Source organism: Panthera pardus, unplaced genomic scaffold (assembly GCF_024362965.1).
Source record: "Panthera pardus isolate Hobbes unplaced genomic scaffold, ASM2436296v1 HiC_scaffold_22, whole genome shotgun sequence".
In the NCBI taxonomy this organism is placed as follows: domain Eukaryota; kingdom Metazoa; phylum Chordata; class Mammalia; order Carnivora; family Felidae; genus Panthera; species Panthera pardus.
In genome coordinates this window covers 45128958-45148217 of record NW_026526788.1, presented here as the reverse complement: position 1 = coordinate 45148217, position 19260 = coordinate 45128958, and the positions used below count along the sequence as shown (strand labels likewise).

General features: G+C 51.0%; 1 protein-coding gene across 1 annotated transcript; it reads left to right on the top strand.

The window, feature by feature from the left end:
* The first annotated feature begins 7733 nt into the window (after positions 1-7733).
* GDF2 (growth differentiation factor 2) lies at positions 7734-12947 on the top strand. Its single transcript, XM_019444854.2, has 2 exons — positions 7734-8306; positions 10851-12947. Exons 1-2 carry the CDS (start codon positions 7961-7963, stop codon positions 11789-11791), a joined length of 1287 nt encoding a protein of 428 aa, XP_019300399.1. The 5' UTR covers positions 7734-7960; the 3' UTR covers positions 11792-12947.
* The last annotated feature ends 6313 nt before the right edge of the window (positions 12948-19260 follow it).

Genomic DNA, 19260 nt, shown 5'->3' with positions numbered 1-19260 from the left:
GCAAGTGGATTACCCAATTGTTGCCACAGAAACACAGGCTCAGGATGGGGTAATAATATGCCCCGCCCCAGTGTCTTACCAAGACCACAGGCCATGTCAGCTTTGATGCTCAAGGATGCCTGATTCAAGGCCTCTGTGGCTGGTGCTGATCCCCAGCTTCTGCGACAGTGGCCCCCACTGCAAGCCTATTAGGGTTTTCCCAATGGCACTGAGTGACCTTGTAGGAGAGCAAGGTATAGAAAGAAATGTACGGATGAAACAACTTTTTTTGTCCCTCTCAAAAGCCAAATATCAACATCACATTGTCACAAAGGCAAAAGGCTCCAGGACACAGCCAAGATGTGCGTGGGTCCCTGAGGTCACCCAACCGCCTCTGTATCAGCTTGGAGGCGGCAGTGTGGTGGCCTGCAGAGCCCTATTCCTGAATGTTTATATCCTCTGGAAGGGTAGGGCCTCATATATTAATTCGTGTGACAAATATAGACAGTAAAACGGAGAGCTAGAGACTTTAAGGTGGAGGGGAAACTTTGGAAAACCTCTGATGTTATCTTTTTTCTTTTCGCTGACACGTGGGGAAACTGAGTCCAGATGCTACCCAGTGTCTTGCCCGAGGCCTTCTGATAGGTGCCTCTGTATGTCTGAGTCACTCATAAAATGCCACGCAAGCTGTAACCTACAACTGATGCTCCTTCTGGGGCCAGGATGGATGTAGGGCCATGCTGGAGGAGCCTGCAGAGGTCTGGGGTGAGGGTGGGAGGGGTGAGGAGGGGGCTCCAGGGGGAAAGGAATACAGTTGGCTCTGCTGGGATGGAAGAGCTAGATTGGCTGGTGGCATAAAGACATCACAGGTACCAGCTGGTGCAAAGTGCGTTTAGGGCCTGGACCAGATTCTGGTGGGAAGACCAGGAGGGCAGGCCCAGCTTGCCAGCCCTGGCTGTTCAAGGCTCTTTCCTGTTCCCAGAAGCTGCAAATATAAAATCCTTCACTGATAAACTGGTGCCCCTGAGATTTTTTATTCCCTTTCTCTTTTCTACTCTCAGTGAAAATGATGCTCACTCAAGCTTTGCAGTACTTTTCCTACCTCTTTTATTTCTAATCCCATTCTAAATTCCTCCGTCTCCCCCAGCAGTCTTGTCTGTATGAGTAGGGGGTGAGCAGAGGAATGCACCTGTTTATTCAATTATTTGGCACCTACTGTGTGCCAAATACCGTACGAGTATGTATAAAGTATACACATACTTTATCTCTTGGAAGGCTTGTATGAATTCTCTTATCAAAACCAATGTGCAGACCTGAATGTGCATTAGAATCACACAGAGGACTTGACCAGGTTGCTGGGCCTTGCCTCTAGAGCTGCTGACTCAGGCCAAAATTTTGCATTTCTTTCTTTTTTTTTTAATGTTTTTATTTATTTTTGAGACAGAGAGAGAAAGAGCATGAGCAGGGGAGGGGCAGAGAGAGAGGGAGACACAGAATCCGAAGCAGGCTCCAGGCCCTGAGCTGTCAGCACAGAGCCCATCGTGGGGCTCGAATTCACAGACTGTGAGATCATGACCCGAGCCGAAGTCGGACGCTTAGCCAACTGAGCCGCCCAGGCGCCCCCAAAATTTTGCATTTCTAACCAGTTTTCAGGTGCTGCTGCTTCAGGGCCAGGAACCACACCTTAGGAACAACTGTTCTACTAAATGTGCTGCCCAGCTGGATGCAGTCCTGAGACAAGTTGCTCGCATTGGAAGTACTTACCGTGTGCCAAATGGGAGTAGGGCGTCACTGAGGCTGGGCGCAGAGCTGGGAAGGGACCTAGGCTTTGCTCTGCATGGCTCGTTCTCTCTCCTTACAGCCTTAAGGTGGGTCCAGTTTTCATTCTTCTGAGCCACGTGTGGGTAAACGTTGGAGTCGGAGAAGCTCACAGAGAGATAAGTGTCCTCCTGCCATGCCTCCTGGGACAAAGGGGTTCCTGACCCCCAGGAGGCAGCTGTTATCATAAAAATTTAGGCAGATCCTCTCCTACCTCCATAAATGAAGGCTGAAGTCTGTCTGCTGGAAGGATGAGCTTCAGCGATCCTTGGAATAAATGGATGAGTCAGATATGCCTCTCTTGTTAATTAAATTGTGCTTCTCCTGTAGCAACTGCATGGGATGACTCAATTTCTGTAATTCATAAGTTTCAGGAGAAATGGTACTACAGAGGCTTTAGTTAAAAATCACCATAGCACAGGGGGCCCTGGGTGGCTCAGTCAGTTAAGCATCCGACTTCAGTTTAGATCATGATCTCAAGGTCAGTGAGATCGAGCCCAAGGTCAGGCTCTGTGCTGACAGCTCAGAGCCTGAAACCTGCTTCAGATTCTATGTCTCCCTCTCTCTCTGCCCCTTCCCCACTCATACTCTGTGTCTCTCTCTTTCAAAAATAAAATAAAAACATAAAAAAAATTAAAAATTAAAAAAATCACCATATCATAGTAATGCCAAACTATCTGGCCATCAAGTCCAGACAGAGGGGCAAGGCTGGGTCAGCAGCCACCAGGGCAGAGCCAGCCTGACCAACACACTGCCTGGAGTACCCCGAGGTGTTCATGACAAGTGCAGCATGAGCGTAGAGGCCTGCCCAGGGAAGGCCTCAGATCCACCATGAACACAGGGCCAGCTCTCTGGACATGTCAGATTGCAGGAAGGATGTGCCAGCGCAAGCCAACAGCAGACAGTGGTCCTAGGGCCCTTCATAGTGGTTGTCGGGTGGTTCCAGATGTCTGAATGGTGTCACTCAGAACACAAAGGCTGTGTGGTGGAGGGGTCCTGGGCAAGCACTGAAAGGCAGGAGGGACTGGGCCCAGGTGGAGGGCAGCGGGGGAGTGAGTATGAGGCATCCCAAACTGAAAGCACATCTAAGTCAGGGGCTCTGCAGAAGGCAGGGGCAGAGGAACAGAAGGCAGGGGAAATAGACACAGCGATAGAAAGATCAGACCTTGTACAGACAAGAGCAATAATGAGTATTTCTTGAGCACTAACCATGTGCCAGGCTCTGTGCTAAAGGTACGCAGTGTTCCTGAGGAGCACCCAGCATCTGTGGATCCCTCCGGCCCTCTCCCTGAACACACAGAGTGGTACCAAGTAGGATTCCCAAGCATGGGCCCTGGACCATCTGTGGGTAAGAGGCAGCTACCCCTGTACCTTCCAGAAGCCTTCCAGAAGACTAACGTCCAGACCCTGTGGGGTGGCTCATCAAAACATGGAGAAAATATAGTCCGGCGCAGCTAGCAAAGCAAATTCACATTTTTTTTTGTTCATCAAATTACTAAAGACTAGAAAAAACTACCGCTGAGAGGTGGTAAGACAGGTACTCCTAGGCTCTGCTAATGTAAGTGAATATTGAAAGAGCATTTCAGGAAAGCAACTTGCGATGTTTACCCAGAGCTTTGAAGACGTTTGCCTACACTTTGATTTGGACATCCCTCTTCCGATGAAGCTCCTGAAGATAAAATGTAGACTATACCAGAGTGCCTTGCAACATTATCATAATAAATAGCCCAATTGTCCTACAGTTGGAGACTATTGGATACATTAGGATATGTCCATACCATTGAATAGTCTTCAGTCATTAAAAATGAAATATGTGGTGGCTCAGCCAAGTAAGGGTCTGACTCTTGATTTCAGCTCAGGTCATGATTTCACAGTTGGTGGGACTGACAGCATGGAGCTTACTTGGGATTCTCTCTCTGCCCCTCCCCCACCTCTCAAAATAAATAAGTAAACATTTTTAAAAAAGTGAATTTTTGAAAAATTTTCATGGCATGTGAAGATACTTGTACCATCCTTTAGTAGCGGCTTCTGGTGACCAGATCTAACCCCCTCTGGGGGAATTATTTCAATCTTTCATTCCTTGCTGCCAGCAGCATCACCCCCACCTAAGCCAATCAGGGCATTAGATTCCCCTCGTTCGCAATGATTGGCTAAGGCATGGGCAGATGACCCAATCAGGACCAAGAAGCCACCAAGAGACTAACTGGGACTTCCAGTTGGGCTTTTTCTCCCTTCCCCTCCTTTTTCCCTCCTCCCCAGGATGCAGACCTGTTGCTGTCAACTTGCCAAAACAGAGAGGCAGAGGGTGAAGACCACACAGTGGAAGGCAGCTCTAACATTATTACAACTTTGCCTAGACTCTAGACCAGACTGTGCTAAGTCAAAGCTTCCCTGGACTTTGCAGCTTTCGTTAGCTGTAATCCATGTTGTTTAAACCTGTTTCGTTTAACAGTCTGTAGTCTACAAGAAAAGGAACTCTAAATGATATACTTTTTTAAATTCCTTTTTCAAATTGTGGCAAAAGATACATATCCTAAAATTTACCATTGGCAGCTGCGTGGTATTTGGTACATTCACATTATTATGTAACCAACAGCACCATCCCTCCTCAGAACCCTTTTCATCTTGCAAAACTGGAACTCCGTACCCAATAGTCAATAACGTCCCAGTGCCCCTCCACCCAGCCCCTGGCAACCACCATGCTACTTTCTGTCTCTATGCATTTGGCTGTGAGTGCAGTCAGGCAACATTTGTCCTTTTGTGACTGGCTTGCTTCCTTCGGCATGTCTTAAAGTTTCATCCACATTGTGGCATGTGCCAGAATTCCCTTCCTTTTTAAGGCTGAATAATATTCCATCATATGTGTGTACCACGTTTTCTTTATCCATTCCTCCACCAGGGAACACTAGGATTGCTTCAACCCTTTTGGCTATTGTGAATAATGCTGCTATGAATGAACGTAGGCGTACAAATATCTCTTCGAGACCTTGCTTTCCATTCTTTTGGGTATATACACAAAAGTGGAATTGCTGGGCCATATGGTACCCTATTTGGGGGAGGAGAAAACTGGGAAAAGAAGGGTAAATATTATCTTTTGTGGTTCAGTTAAGGCAGCCTGAGGCCTGACTGGTGGCAGGAGAGGGAGGGGGTCCTTTTGCATGAGGATCCCTGCATCTGTTGGGAAAGACAGAATGAGACCCAAACCTTGTTCCCTAAGGCACAGAGTTAGGGGGATCTGTCCAGCTGGACCAAGGCTCATTTGTACAAAAAGGTAACAAGGTCTCTGAATTCACACCACCTTGAGGAAAGTGGGAGTCGGAGCTGGTGACCCAGGCTCCCTACAAGAACCTAGAGATCTGTGTGAGAGCAGAATGGGATCAGAATGTGGCCATGGACAGCTTCTTCTCTCACCCCAGCCACCTGCCTTCTGAAAAATGGTAAGCCGGGGAGTGTGCTTGAGAAGTCTGTTATCTTGGTGCCCAAAAGAGGACATCACGGAGATCTGGGCAGAAACTTGAACCAGCCAGGGCATCCCAGCAGCTGTGCTCAAGCAGGTCTTAGATGTGTGGGACCCACCCCCAACAACAAAACCAGGTGTCATTGAGAAGCCACAGCAGCTGGGACCTGCTAGGAGCCCTTTCTCCCCAACCACTTCTGGCATTAAGAGGCTGGACTGATACCATCTACCTCCACCTCATTTGAACTAAATAAACCTATAGCACACTTGGACAATGTAGGCAATGGATCAGACTTCCTGATAACATGGATCAGGAGGCCTGATACAATTAGTTAAAAACAACAAACGACATATGGATATATTGATACCCTGAGTCTGTTGGGCAGAGCATTCCAGAAATACACAGCCATGTTGCTTTGCACCGCTCTGGGGGCATCATCCACATTACGGTCTATGTGACCAGTGCCTCCAGGCAGGGCTCATGTGCAACCTCCATGGGCACATGTGGTGACCCCATATGTAAACACGTCCACAGTCTTTTATTTGAGATCCCAAATCCAAAACTATCAGAAAACCTGAAGCTCCTTTTAACTCTTTTCCTGGCAAAACTTGATCTGAATGGATATGTGTGTTTCTATTTGTGTCACTGCAGAAATGTTAATGTATTTGGTTATAAGGTATTATCTCCAACCCCATTGGGATAGTACGGTATATGTGCCATACCGAATTACCAAAATCTGAAAATCTCAGAATCTCAAAACACTCCTTGCCAAAAGGGTTGTAGATAGAGGATTGTGGAGCTGCATATCCTCTATTTCAAAATATTAACTGTGGGCATCACTGGTCGGGGAGATATTTGGTTATTTTTATTTCCTTCTTCATGTTTTGCATTCCCTCAATTATCTGCACTACGTACTACTGGGATAATCAGAAAATAAAACCTACCATGCTTTTAAGAAAACATCAGGTAGCAGCCCCTTACGCTCCCCTGACCCACATTCAGGCCACACCCATGTGTCCTTTGGCTCCGCCTCTTGAATGGGACCTGATTCTGGGCTACCTCCAGGAACTGGAGCACCATGGGGGACGCCTGGCTCACTTCCCAGCTCCTCCCAGGCCTTCTTTGCTGCAGCTCCATTTTCAGGCTCCATACCCCGTCATCCTTTCCCCGCCCCAGGGAGTTCTTGCACTGAGCTGGCTCAACGCCCAGCGTGCTTCCTGCCCCCTCTCGAGAGCAGCACTTCTGAAGCTGCACCCCTTCCCGTCCACCCTCCTTTGACAGTGTCCCCAGAGGATGGGGACAGCAAGTTCTGTTCAGGCCCGGCAACTCTGAGGCTCTTGGTTTCACCCTGCCCCCATTAGGGGTGGGAAGAACACTGGGCACACACTGGGATCTCTGACCTCCGCCAGCTGGCCTGCCGAGGCCCCTCCTACGTCTTCCTGAAGCTACTCAGCTCAGTGCTACCTCTCCCCAGGAGTCCTGCCAGCATGGAAAAATTTCGTGTTCAAATACCCCTCAGTATAGGCCCCCAAGATTGTTAACTATCCCCATTCCTTACCTTGGTCAATGCCACACATAATGGAAATGAACAGAGCCTTCGTGTGGGCACGATGCTCTTTCAATTACACAGACCCTGGGACCTTGGCCTCCTGGGGCCAGGGGGACATCTCCTGGGCATATGCTGGTCTCAGGGCTTCCCTGCCTCCTTTCCTGTCCCCAGACTGCACACTTCTGCTGGCTGACGAGTGTGGCCCAATTGACATGAGCAAGGAGCCCCCCAAGCCCAGGCACAGAGCGCTTCTGGGGCTTGGGCAACAGGTCTCAGGGTGGGTGTGGTGTCCCCGGAGGGCAGGCCGGGGAAGCACAGGGAAGTAACAGCCAGAATGTGGCCACCCAACAGATGGTGCCATGATGTTTAGCATAGAATCATCTTAGATTCCTCACAATTCTTTTCTGGACCCCAGGGTCGTAGAGGTGATGTGACACTAGTGAGTGGTATATGAGGGAGCCAGGGTTTGAACCCTCCTCTCAGAGGTCCAAAGCCTCCATCCTCCCTGATCCCTAATGTTCAGGGATCTCACTTGACAGACGACAACGCGGACACCGGGCTCTCCAGACACACACACAGGCACACATGTGCTCCGTAGGGAGCCCGCCTCCCACTGACCCTGGGGCACCCCGCTCGGCCATCCACCCCACCCACCACTTCTCTTGTGGAAGTCTTCTGGGAGTTTTGTGTTGTTTCTATATTTGGAGGACTTTTTGGTCTTCTCTGTTTCCCGAATTGTTTCTGTGGCCCCGGAGATGGAGCCTGGGTCACCCTGTCTCTAGATTCTTCTGAACGGAGCTGGCAAGGAAATGAGAGAGGATCCTAATTAGGGGGGCGATAACCCCACGGAGAAGTTCAGATTCTCTGCAGCAGGCCGTGGGCTTCCCACAAGCCCTGCGTGTTTGTCAGATGTTTATAGAGCCTTCATTAACGGAGAGCTCACTTAGATAAGAGGTGGGAGCGCAGCATCGAGGGCCAGATAAGAGCGCGCGGAGGCCACCCCGGGGACTGCGGCTGAGAGCCTGTGAGCCGGCCGGTGGTTCCGTGCAGAGGCAAGAAAATGCGGGCGCGCTCCTTTTGGGCTCCTCCCCGCGCCCGCTAACACCCCCGGCGGCCGCCCGCAGTCTCCTGTCCAGGGCGACAGCGCCGTCCCAAGATGTGCTGCGGGGCGCTATGGGTGGCCCTGCCCGTGCTCTCCCTGCTGGCCTGCTCCGCGCAGGGGAAGCCGCTGGAGAGCCGGGGGCGCGCGCCCGCGGGGGGAGACGCCCACCGCTTGCTAGGGGGGCCCGGAGGCGAGCGGGAGGGAGGCACCTTCGACCTGAGGATGTTTCTGGAGAACATGAAGGTGGATTTCCTGCGCAGCCTCAACCTGAGCGGGGTCCCTTCCCAGGACAAAACCCGAGCGGAGCCACCGCAGTACATGATCGACCTGTACAACAGATACACCACCGACAAGTCGACCACCCCCGCATCCAACATCGTGCGCAGCTTCAGCGTGGAAGGTAGAGTCGGCTCCACCAGGGCACCCCGGGGGGGACTCAGGGGTCACGGCTGCACTGCCCAGTACGGTGGCCACTGGACCCACGAGGCTCTTTGCGTTTCTATTTAAATAAATTAAAATGAAATAAAATTAATAACTTAGTTCACTGTCTTCAATGCAAGAGCTCAATGGTCATGTGTGGCTAATGGCTACCTTATAGGACAGTGCCGAGTGTGAAACGGGTCCCGTCCATCGCTGCAGAAAGTCCTACTGGACAGCTCTGCTGTGGAAGGTTCTCCCTCCCTGGGCCCGGTGCCACGTTTAACACATTAGGTGCCCCCGAATGCCAGCTCCCTTTCTTCCATCCCTTCTCCTCTTCCCCTTCCTTTATGGCCCCCTTCCTACTTTGAAACAGACAATTTACTTAGCCTTACCCAAGTGGTGTCTTTTTTAACTCTGAAAGAATGGCTATTTCTCTCCCACCAAAAAGTATCTACAAGTCTGATCAATTTTTGTGAGAGAAACATCAGAGGACAGCTTTCTTATTTTCTAAATACAAAATGATTTGCCTGCTTTAATAGGACTGGAAGATAACAAACATCGACTTAGGGCTTGTGCCCACTAATGGCCGTGACATAGGTGAGATGATCTTGTGAGCAGGGAAGGAAGCCAAGGCTTGCAGATGCTGAGGGAACTTACCCGGGTCACACAGTGGTTCAGCAGCTGCATTCTGACCCAGGCCCCACCTGCCTACAAAGCTCAGGCTTTTCCTGCCTCTGCTGTTTCTCCGAACAGCCAGGCACATGCGGCCTCTCTCCTCCAGGACTTGACCCCTGCCGACCCCTAACAGGCCTTGCCCAGGACCATGGTAGGCCAGACGTGCCCGCCTGCAGAGCTCATGCCCAGTCTAAAGGACGTGAGAGTCATGATACATGCCCAGCAGTGCTGCGTTTTCTGATTGCCCCAAAGAAGAAGAATAATCTAGATTTCATGTGAACTTGCCTGATTTTTAAAATACTGGCTTCATTTTAAAAACTACAATGTGCGGGTCACCCAGATGCTGCCAGCACCTCACCGTCCCCATGGGACGTGCCTGTAACCTGCGCTTTAGGAGAAGGCTGAGCTTCTTCGGCTGAATCTCATCACCAAATCCCAGAATCTGGGAGTCCAGCATTTGGAGCCATCTCTGTTACCATCCCCTCCCCCGCCCAGCATTGTCCATGCCCCCAAAATGAGTGTTCTGACTCGATCCCACCCCTGCCTGTGGCCAGCACTCCTGTGGAGGGCAGGTATGCTTCCATTTACAGATGGTCCACGTGCAGCTCAGGTAGGGAGGGTGTTTGTTTTCTAGATGTGTGATGTGGTTCCACAGCCATCTTCAAAGCATGCCACAATAAGAGCACGGTAGGGCATTGATGCTCATAGAGCCCGTTCGCTCTTCACATACGTTCTGCAGGAGCTAGAATGGCACATCCACATTGGGTGAGGGGCTACATGCTTTGAGGGGGGAACGCGTGTTGGGAAGGAGGGTCTGGGAAGGAGGCAAAAGATTGATTATCAGCTGTGAGGCAGGGACTGTGTCCGTAAGTTCCATGTGCCCTCTTGTGGAAGCCTCACACCAACCTTGGAAGGCAGGTAGGATGAGCCCATTCTACAGATGAAGAAACGGAGGCCCAGAGAGACGCGGGACTCCTCCAAGGTCACAAGCCTAGGAAAGGGCAAGGTCTGGATTAGCACTTTGGCCTGTCAGACACCACTGGATATCACCGCAGCATGCTGTGGTCTCATGTTTGTGACTGAGCCACGGCATAATAGAGGTGTCCTGATGGCTGTGCATCAGCCAGGAGAGGTTGGAAACGGACACCATTGTGTAGCTAAAAGGCAAGCCCTGTTTTTGCCTACCATAACACAGCAGTGGAGGCTAATATGTTTTCTTTTTTCCTCAAACATAAAAAAATCCACTTCAACTTTGCTCAGAAATTACAATTCTGAATGATTTCTATACTATTTAAACGCTGAGATTTTTAACATTGTCTTGATGTTGGAAATTCACCGCCCCCTCCCAGGGTGTCTCCTTTAACATTATACACTCAGGATCTGCACTCTGAGGCTGACAATGTGCTTTGCTATGTTATTTGTTCTTTTTTTTTTTTTTTTTAAAGTGAAGAGCTTTACAGGATGTGTTCGCTTGGCAGTTAAACATTCTAAATACCAGTCTCCACATCTGTAAAAGTGGAATAATAATTAGACCCTTGCAGGGTTAGTGAGAAAAGCAAAGTGAAATATAGAAGGCAAAGCTAGTAGTGCAAGGCTGGGCACTGACTAGATGCTTACTAAAGAGTTGGACCCATGAACTCCAATGCAAGGCCTCTCCTGCCTCTGGTTTTCTTTGGAAGATCCTAAATGTAACTTTGAAAATTCTCTTCTACATTAAGGGCTTAGGTGAAACCCAATAAAGGTTTGGTAGAATCGGTCAATGTCATCTTGGGTGCCCTTTGACACGAGCCATGAGTCTGTTTTGGTGTGATGAAAGATGCCCATCGCTGACTGTGTGCCTGCATTTCAGATGCTGTCTCTCTTGCTGCCACGGAAGACTTTCCCTTCCAGAAGCACATCTTGCTCTTCAACATCTCCATTCCCAGGCATGAGCAGATCACCAGGGCCGAGCTCCGACTCTATGCCTCCTGTCAAAACCACGGAGATTCTTCACATGAGTTGAAAGGCAACATGGCCATTTATGATGTTCTGGATGGAGCAGATGCCTGGGATGCTTCTACAGGAACCAAGACATTCCTGGTGTCCCAGGACATTCGGGATGAGGGCTGGGAGACCTTTGAGGTCTCCAGTGCTGTGAAGCGGTGGGTCAGAGCAGACTCCACCAAGAGCAAGAATAAACTGGAAGTGACTGTGGAGAGTCACAGGAAGGGCTGTGACAAGCTGGATATCAGTGTCCCCCCAGGCCCCAAAAACCTGCCCTTCTTTGTCGTCTTCTCCAATGACCGCAGCAATGGGACCAAAGAGACCAGGCTGGAGCTCAGGGAGATGATTGGCCATGAACAGGAGAGTGTGCTCAAGAAGTTGTCCAAGAATGGTCCAGCAGAAGCAGGGGACAACAAGGATGAGGATGGGGAAGGTCACAAGGCCACAGGGTCATCTTTAGCCAGACGGAAGAGAAGTGCCGGGGCCAACAACCACTGTCAGAAGACCTCCCTGAGGGTGAACTTTGAGGACATCGGCTGGGACAGCTGGATCATTGCACCCAAGGAGTATGATGCGTACGAATGTAAAGGGGGCTGCTTCTTCCCCCTGGCTGATGACGTGACCCCCACGAAGCACGCCATTGTGCAGACCCTGGTGCATCTCAAGTTCCCCATGAAAGTGGGCAAGGCCTGCTGCGTGCCCACCAAACTGAGCCCCATCTCCATCCTCTACAAGGATGACATGGGGGTCCCCACCCTCAAGTACCACTACGAAGGGATGAGCGTGGCTGAGTGTGGGTGCAGGTAGTGCCGGCCTGCAGGCAGGGGGAGACAGGGTAGAGGGGTCCTGCTGAGAGGTCCTGTGTCCCTCTGGGCATGACAGGGACTAAGTCTGTCTGCATGCCAGCCTGAAGAAGGAAAGGAAGCTGCCACATCCTAGAGGTAAAAGCCTGCCCACGCATACACCACGGGGTCCAGCTTCAGGGGAAGACAATAGCAAGCGGCTGGGGGTGAGAGCTTAGGAGAAGAGGAAAGCCTAGAAGGATTGTTGGGGTGCTAGGGGAGACAACCAAAAGGGGAGAGTAGAAAAATAATCCAGAGCCAGCAGAAAAGAACAAAAGGGAGGCAGAGGAGTACAGACAGATGGGGCAGAGATTTATGGAGACAAGAAGGACGGGGTGCATTCCAGTAACTTCAGGGCGTGAAGGGGACAGGGACAGCTATGTGCTCTACACCCATCACTTCACAGATTCCCACAACCCAGTGAGATGGGTGTGACGAGTCCCAGCTTACACATGCAGAAACCAAAATGCAGTTCAAGTAACACCAGTCAAAGGCATGATTCCAACCCATAGGTCTCCATCGGTCTGTCGGCCACCAAAGCCCAGGAGCTTCTCAAATATCCCATCAAAGTTTATCAGGTCACCTTTCAGCTGAAGAACAATTAGATGCCGGGAGGCAGGCATTGAGGGGCAAGCTGGGCTCAGCCCTGGCCAGTACCCACCCGGATGACTGGGTTGCTTGGAGAGTCCGGAGCACATTCTGACTGCTGGTGCCTGTGTTGTATCAGTGGCCCAGTGCTTTTTAAGATGACCCTTGAGCCACTAAACACTACCCCCAAAACCATCTGCAGGATGGAAAGAGGGCATGACAGAAGCCCTCGGGTAGTAGCTTGTACCACGGCTGCAGGTGCTTGGACCCAGTGGCATGATGCTTGCACAGCCAGCGGTTCACACGGGGCCACCGGCTGCCCATAAACTCAGACTCTGAGATGGTTTGGGAGGAGCAGGCACAATTTACCCCAAGGGATGGGGCAGCCTATGGCCCGCATCTCTGCAGTTAATTTACTCAGCATAACCAGCTCACCAGCAGAACACATCTGTGGGCTGCCCTCCCACAAGGACTCCGTGGGAGACAGGACCTGGATTTGCATTTGTTGGAATAAATGCGCTCTTGCTTTGGTATTTGCAATGTCCCTATTTTTACTCCTCGGTGACATGTGTTCAAGTGATGATGTCCAGCCTTCCTGGGGGAGGGTTCCCAGCCACTGAAGAACTCAGGTCCTTAGTGGCCACATCCAGCTCTGCCTGCACCTGCCGGCTTCCTCGAGCAGTGTGTGTTCAGCTCTGTCCTGGGCTTGGGCCTCAGGACTGGACTCAGCCCCATTGACCCCAAGACGGGACAGAGTTTCCATTTCTTCTGAATTTCATTCTCTTCTCTGACTCTAGAGGCCACACATGGAATGGGGTGGAGTGAGGAAGAGTCTAGAGGTAGTGAAGATTCCACTCCATGGCCCTTCTGACCGCTGGCCAGAGCAGAGCCTATAAGAGGCCTAGAGAGGCCCAGGCCATTCCCACTGGTTGAAGCTCTCAGTATATTTTTTTAAAAAGTGATTTGCGCCAAATGTTTACAAGGAACTAATGAAGAGCTTTAACATAATGCAAATTAATTAATTTAAATACAATTAATTACTGGAGTTACAGAAAGTACTAATTCCTGGTACGACAACGTTGCTCAACCATAAAGATGGATGAGGAACATCTTTTAGTCCTGGTGGTGTATTCTGTGCCTGCATCAAAGTTTCACTTGGAAATAAAGTCAAATGTCTAAACTGTGGACTTTTCCTGAATCTGAGACCTGGGTTTGATGACTCCTCAATGCCATACCCTCACCACCCCTCCCCACAGGCCCTTCTTTCCCTAGGTGGGGGGCAGAGGAGAAGGGCATGGAGACAGAGTTGCTACGGTGGCGAGTGGACAGGTGTGGGCAGCGTCTCTGTCTGCAGGGAGAGTGGACATGTCCATATAAGGGCATGTGTGTGGGTATGTGAGAAAGCAGATGTTTGCAAGTGGGCAGCAGTTAGCCCCATGCCGTCCCTCACTTCCCCCATGTCAGGGGAGGGAGGTCTGGGCCATGAGTCACCCCTGCCCAGCGGCCTGGGCCCTGCTCCACTATTCCAGCATCGGCTCCCAGTTTGTGCCCGCTCAGATGCCAAGCTCCAGCCCACTCCCAGGTCCACTCCCTGGCGATGCCCTCAGCCGGCTGCCTGGCCACCTCACTTCCAGCTGCAGAGCCCAAGTCACCATCCGTGAAGGCTTGACTCTAGTGGCACCCCTTTTGTCCCCTCTCTTGATGCTCTGGCTCTGATCTTCCTGCTCAGAAGAGCACTACAGTGCTTCCGTCTCGTAGGTCTTTTGGGCTCGGCGTGGGGACCTGCTCACCTCTTGTCTGAGGTGTCTTGTCACCACATGTGCCACCAAGTCTTCAGGAGGCAAGGTCTGAGAGCCTCTGACCTCGGTCACTCTCAGAGGGCTGCCGTGGGCTGTGGCTCAGGACAAACTGACTTGGACGGATGTGCAGGGAAAAGAACTTGCAAGGAGTGCCCCCAAGAAATGCTGTCTGCCTTCCACCTCCCTGGGTTATTCTTCCCACCAGATTCCCCAAAGCTTTCTTCACCCCCGGCCAGAGAACAAAATGCAACAGCGCCATCCTCTGGACACTCCGTTATGCGGACAGTTAGCCCTCTGCCTAATGACCAGCACCCTTAGTACTGCATTTTTAACGTGTCCTAAAGCGCATTCATTTTTGTCGTATCTGGGTGGTGATATTACCGCTACCACACGTATGAAGAAGCTGAAACCCAGTGAGATGACCAGTTGCAGGGCTGACGGGCCATCCCCTGTTCCTCGTGTGACCTACTCTCCGGGCAAAGAGCAAGAGGAGAGAGAGGTTCAGGGATGTCAAGCAGAAAGCCACAGGCAGACACAGAGAGACAGAGAGATGGGGGTGGCGTGGAGAGGCCAGAAGAAGAGCCAGGGAGGAAGGCTGGGGGGCTCCTGGAGGACCAGGCAGGGCTGGGGACTTGTACTTAGTGGCTCAAGCAATAACCTCAGAATAAATGACATTTTTATCCTGACTTTTGCAAATGAAGAAGACTTTTGCAAATGTGGAAGCACTTGGAAGCCTCACACTTTACTCAGAGCCACTAGCCAGGAACTGCTAAAGCCAGGATTTGAACCCTGGTTGTGACGCTAAGCCCAAATTCGCTCTGTTGCCCTGACCTCTGTCCTAACGACCTTCTCTACAGTGAAGGTCATGGTCACGTTAGCAGGAAGAAGCAAAGACAAAGCCTGTGCTCTCCTGGGCAAGTGCCACCTTCTGTGCCCTTCTTGGCCACTTCCTCTCTGGTGCTACTTGTGCAGAGACCTCTGGTCAGCCAGGCACCGATGGACTGGAGAAGGTGGAGAAGGACACACTTGTCCACTGTGATTAACATTCTATCAACTGGGTCACGAAATGATAGAGTAGGCACTTAGTTAGACAGGAGCTGGAGGCAAGGACAGTGATAAGTAGATTACACATTAGAAACCTGGGGGCACAATATCCTGACTTTGTGGCCTCCAAGACCCCTCAACATCCTGACCTCTTGGCTCCAGCATCCTGGGGCTGACAGACCAAGAGCCACAGGGGTAGCACATATGTTCTCCTCTTCCACCTCTGCCCCAGGGTAGCCCCTAGACTCACCATAATGCATTCACATTGCAGCTTTAGCCCCCTGCCATGGGGGAAGGCTGCCATGCTGGTTCAAGTACAAACCTTGGAGGGGTAAAAACTCCCTCTCCCACCCTGTGGGAGGAGTTTCCCAAAAGATTGGAAGCAGACTCCATCAGAGACCACCCTGTCTGTGACCTGAGACCCAGCTCACAAAAGCCTCAGGGCAGTGGCCACCTCTAGGCCTGCCAGCTCTCCCACCTTGGAAGTGTACTTTCACTTTTACAAACTGCTTCGAGCTACTTCCCTTCTGGCTGTCTTTATTCCAGGGTGGATCCCCACGATTCCTGGGGAATCCAAGAATCAATACCTCCGTTCACACAATGCAGACTCTCCTACCTGTAACAGAAACACCGTGGCTTGTACCTCTTCCGGAATTCTATCAAAATTGGGAGAAAGCAGGAATCCTTGAGTCAATCCTTCCTTGCAACTTTCTCTTTCCAAGCCCAACTGAATTCCCATATGAGCAGAGCCAACACAGGCGGGTGTGGGAGGTCACATCCCTCTGAACTCAGAAACTCTTTTCCTCGTATATACAAGGGTGTGGTTCCATATATAGCTCATCTGACCAGCTCTCTCTGTCCTGGACATCAGTTCCTCTGCAGGGCATAGTGAGGAATCCAGGGCAAGCCCACCTGGGTGGGTGCAGTCTGCAGCAGGCTCCAGGCATTAGCTATGATGGCACTAAGCGACATGAGGAGAGGCCCCTGCCAGCCTCTTCCCCGCAGGGAACCTGCACTCACCCCACTCTAGAATGCACACAGGCATCCCTATGGCCTGGGCAATAGCATGGGACCTGCCTGATTTAATGTTCTGCTGTTGCAATCTCGAAATTCACAATAATTTTTGAACAAGTGTCCTGCATTTCCATTCTGCTTTTGGCCTCACACACTGGTGTAGCTGATCCTGAATGCATGTGTGCGCTTGGTTTCCCAAGTCCCAGGGACACCCTGGAGGCTGCTTCAGACCTTCACATTGATGTGATTCTGATGTGCCAGGGAGTCTGAGCTTTGCTGCTGAGAGCTTGCCCCAGGGTCCGAGTGAAAGGACCAGCCCTACCCCCTTCTCCCTGGTGCCTGCAGAGGGGGCCCAGAGGCGTCTCCAGTGTGTGATCAAAGGCTTTCAAAGGCAAGCCTATTATATCCATATGGCAGCTCCTTGGGGAGCCAAGGTTGCTGAGAAAGTTTGGAACAGCCTGACACGAAGGGGTGCGGCTTTTCCCAGACTTGCCTTCACGTGGGGACGGGTGACTATACCCAAAGCAGGCAGCCCTGCACACAGGTGGCTTACATTGGATCAGACTGAATGAAACTTCCAGAAATTCTTTATTTTTCAAATCAGGCAGAAGTCTAACACCATGGGCCTCAGCTTCCCAGAACACTTCCCACTTAGGACTGCCCCTCTTCCAAGCAGCCTGTCTCATGAGTGGGCAGTTCCGGTTCTCAGAAAGATATGCCTGAGCAAGGGCCCGAGTCTGCCTCTCTGTAGCTCCCTCCCGTGAGTGTTTGTTCCTGCTCATGGGTCCCTGCAGTCCAGGAGAGCCCTGCCATGCCAGCCATCTGCATAGGAGCTGAGGGGCTTTGCCGCGTATGGCCAGCATGGGCCTATGAGGGGTCAGCAGCCTTCTCCAATCGGGATCAAGTAAACAGACTAAGGGCAAGCAAGTATTGTTTACAACAGCCAAGTGCAGTTCAAACATCTCCTCCTTTTTAATGAAATGATGGACATCACAGGTAACAGGATTTTCTTCTTTATAAGGTCCATACTGGGCAAAATAAAACACACTATTCAAAAGGATTTTGAACCATTATAGTTTTAGGACCCAAGTCCTTGGCTCCTTCTCAGTTTGTTCCCCACCTACGGACCTGGGAGTTCTCAGCAGAAGCCCCTCAGCCAGGCATGCCTATTGATGCTGTGACATCCATGAAGGGAGCCAACCTTGCCGACCTCGATCTGGGACCTGTCGACTTTGGGCCCAGCTGCAGCCCCCGTGTCCAGAATCTGGCCAGACCATCATGCCCTCCGATCATGCCTCTCCTGGTCTGGTCTTTCTCTTTTCTGCTTCGCAGACTCCTGGTTTTGGACACCAGTGCCTAGCACCTGCCCACCACAGACCCACACACGATGCCCATTTTCTCATTCCTCTCTGGTTTTGACATTGGTCCTCACTCTCAGATATGATTTACGGCAAGTTCTTTGTCCCTTCACATGGGTGGTGATGCCCCACCTTCTGCCTGCTCGGTGGGACCCATACCAGCTGCTCACCTAACTCCCTGACAGGAAAGCACCTCCCATCAACAAGATGTAGCAGCTGGGGCCAGCTGGGCAAATGCCAGGTACACACACATACCCTCTCAGGAAGAAATGTAGCCTGAGAAGCACTGGAGCGTCACCTCCAGAAGGAACCCAAGAAATGGCCGTGTTCCTGAGTCCCCAACCTGGGGTCTCTGGGCCTCCTCATGGAGGTCTCTTTTAGCTAACTGCAGTACCAAAATGGACCCCAAATCACATAAGCGTTCCCTCTCTTCCTCCTTTCCCCACTTTTTTAGGGAGGAAGAGCCTTTGAGGCCTGTCTGGGTTGTTCTGTGCTGATGTAGGTAACAGGTAGAGCTAAAAACATAAAAGGGGCCTATAGAGCTGGACAGTGAGTATTTGAGTTCTGTGACCTTCTCAGGACCCCAATGTCATGCTCACATTATGGAGGCCGTGCCTGACCCCACCTCCCGGAGCCTTTGAGGTCTTCCATGTCAGTGTTGGAGTCTCCTTCCTTTGCTGGACAAGGCCCCAGTCAGGTGGCCGCTCCCGGAGCTGGCATGTGGGTACAGGAGGTCTGCCCAGGACCCCATGACGGAACAGTATAGTGTCTCGGTGTCACCGGGAGAAGCTGTCACATACACAGACAGAACAGCAGCTTGACCTCCTTCTGCAGCTTGGTCCTTTGAAGAGGTGTTGAAAAAACATGGCAAGACTCTAACAACATATTTGACCAAGACTTCCTCTCTTGGAAATTGTGAACTAGCATCAGCGAGCAGTGTGCTGTGTGGGAACCTACTGACAGATATGTGCCACACAAATCACAGAAAGCAGTGGAAACTGAGAATAAGCTGAAACAAGCGTATGTCCCAACTTACCAGCTAAATCCCAAACACATGTCCAGCAGCAAAAGCCCAGCTGTCCCTACGGGTGGGGCCCTGGGGCCACCCACCAATCCAGGATCCTGGATGGGAAGGGCCTGTGAGAGTTATTACCCTACGCAGCCTTTCTAGGGGCAATCCTTGGCCTTCCTAATACACAGAATGGATGAAGTACAGCATATTGGCTACACTAGAAAAAAATTTATGGGTCTGAAAATGCTGACACAGGCAGACTAGCCATCTCCCAGCCCCCCAGGGGGGTTCCCACGTTAGAAGTTTCTTGTCCTACAGACCACCCAGGGAATGCAAGTCCATAACACTGGTAGTCTTCTCCATGAAGATCCATCAAGCATTCTTTCTTCAGACTATGAATTTGCTCACCAGATCTGCAAAAATACCTTCCAGCTGCAGACAACAACGACCATTGTTCTTATTAATTGTGTTGCCATTAAGGCAGAATGTGAGCTGCTTTTAAATTCTTCACTTCCTATGTTCTGCCTCTGATCACTTTTGTCTTTCCCTCTTGCAGGGTTTGCATTAAACGTCATTTGTTTGGAGAAATTGAAATTAGATGTAAAAAGACATGAGATTT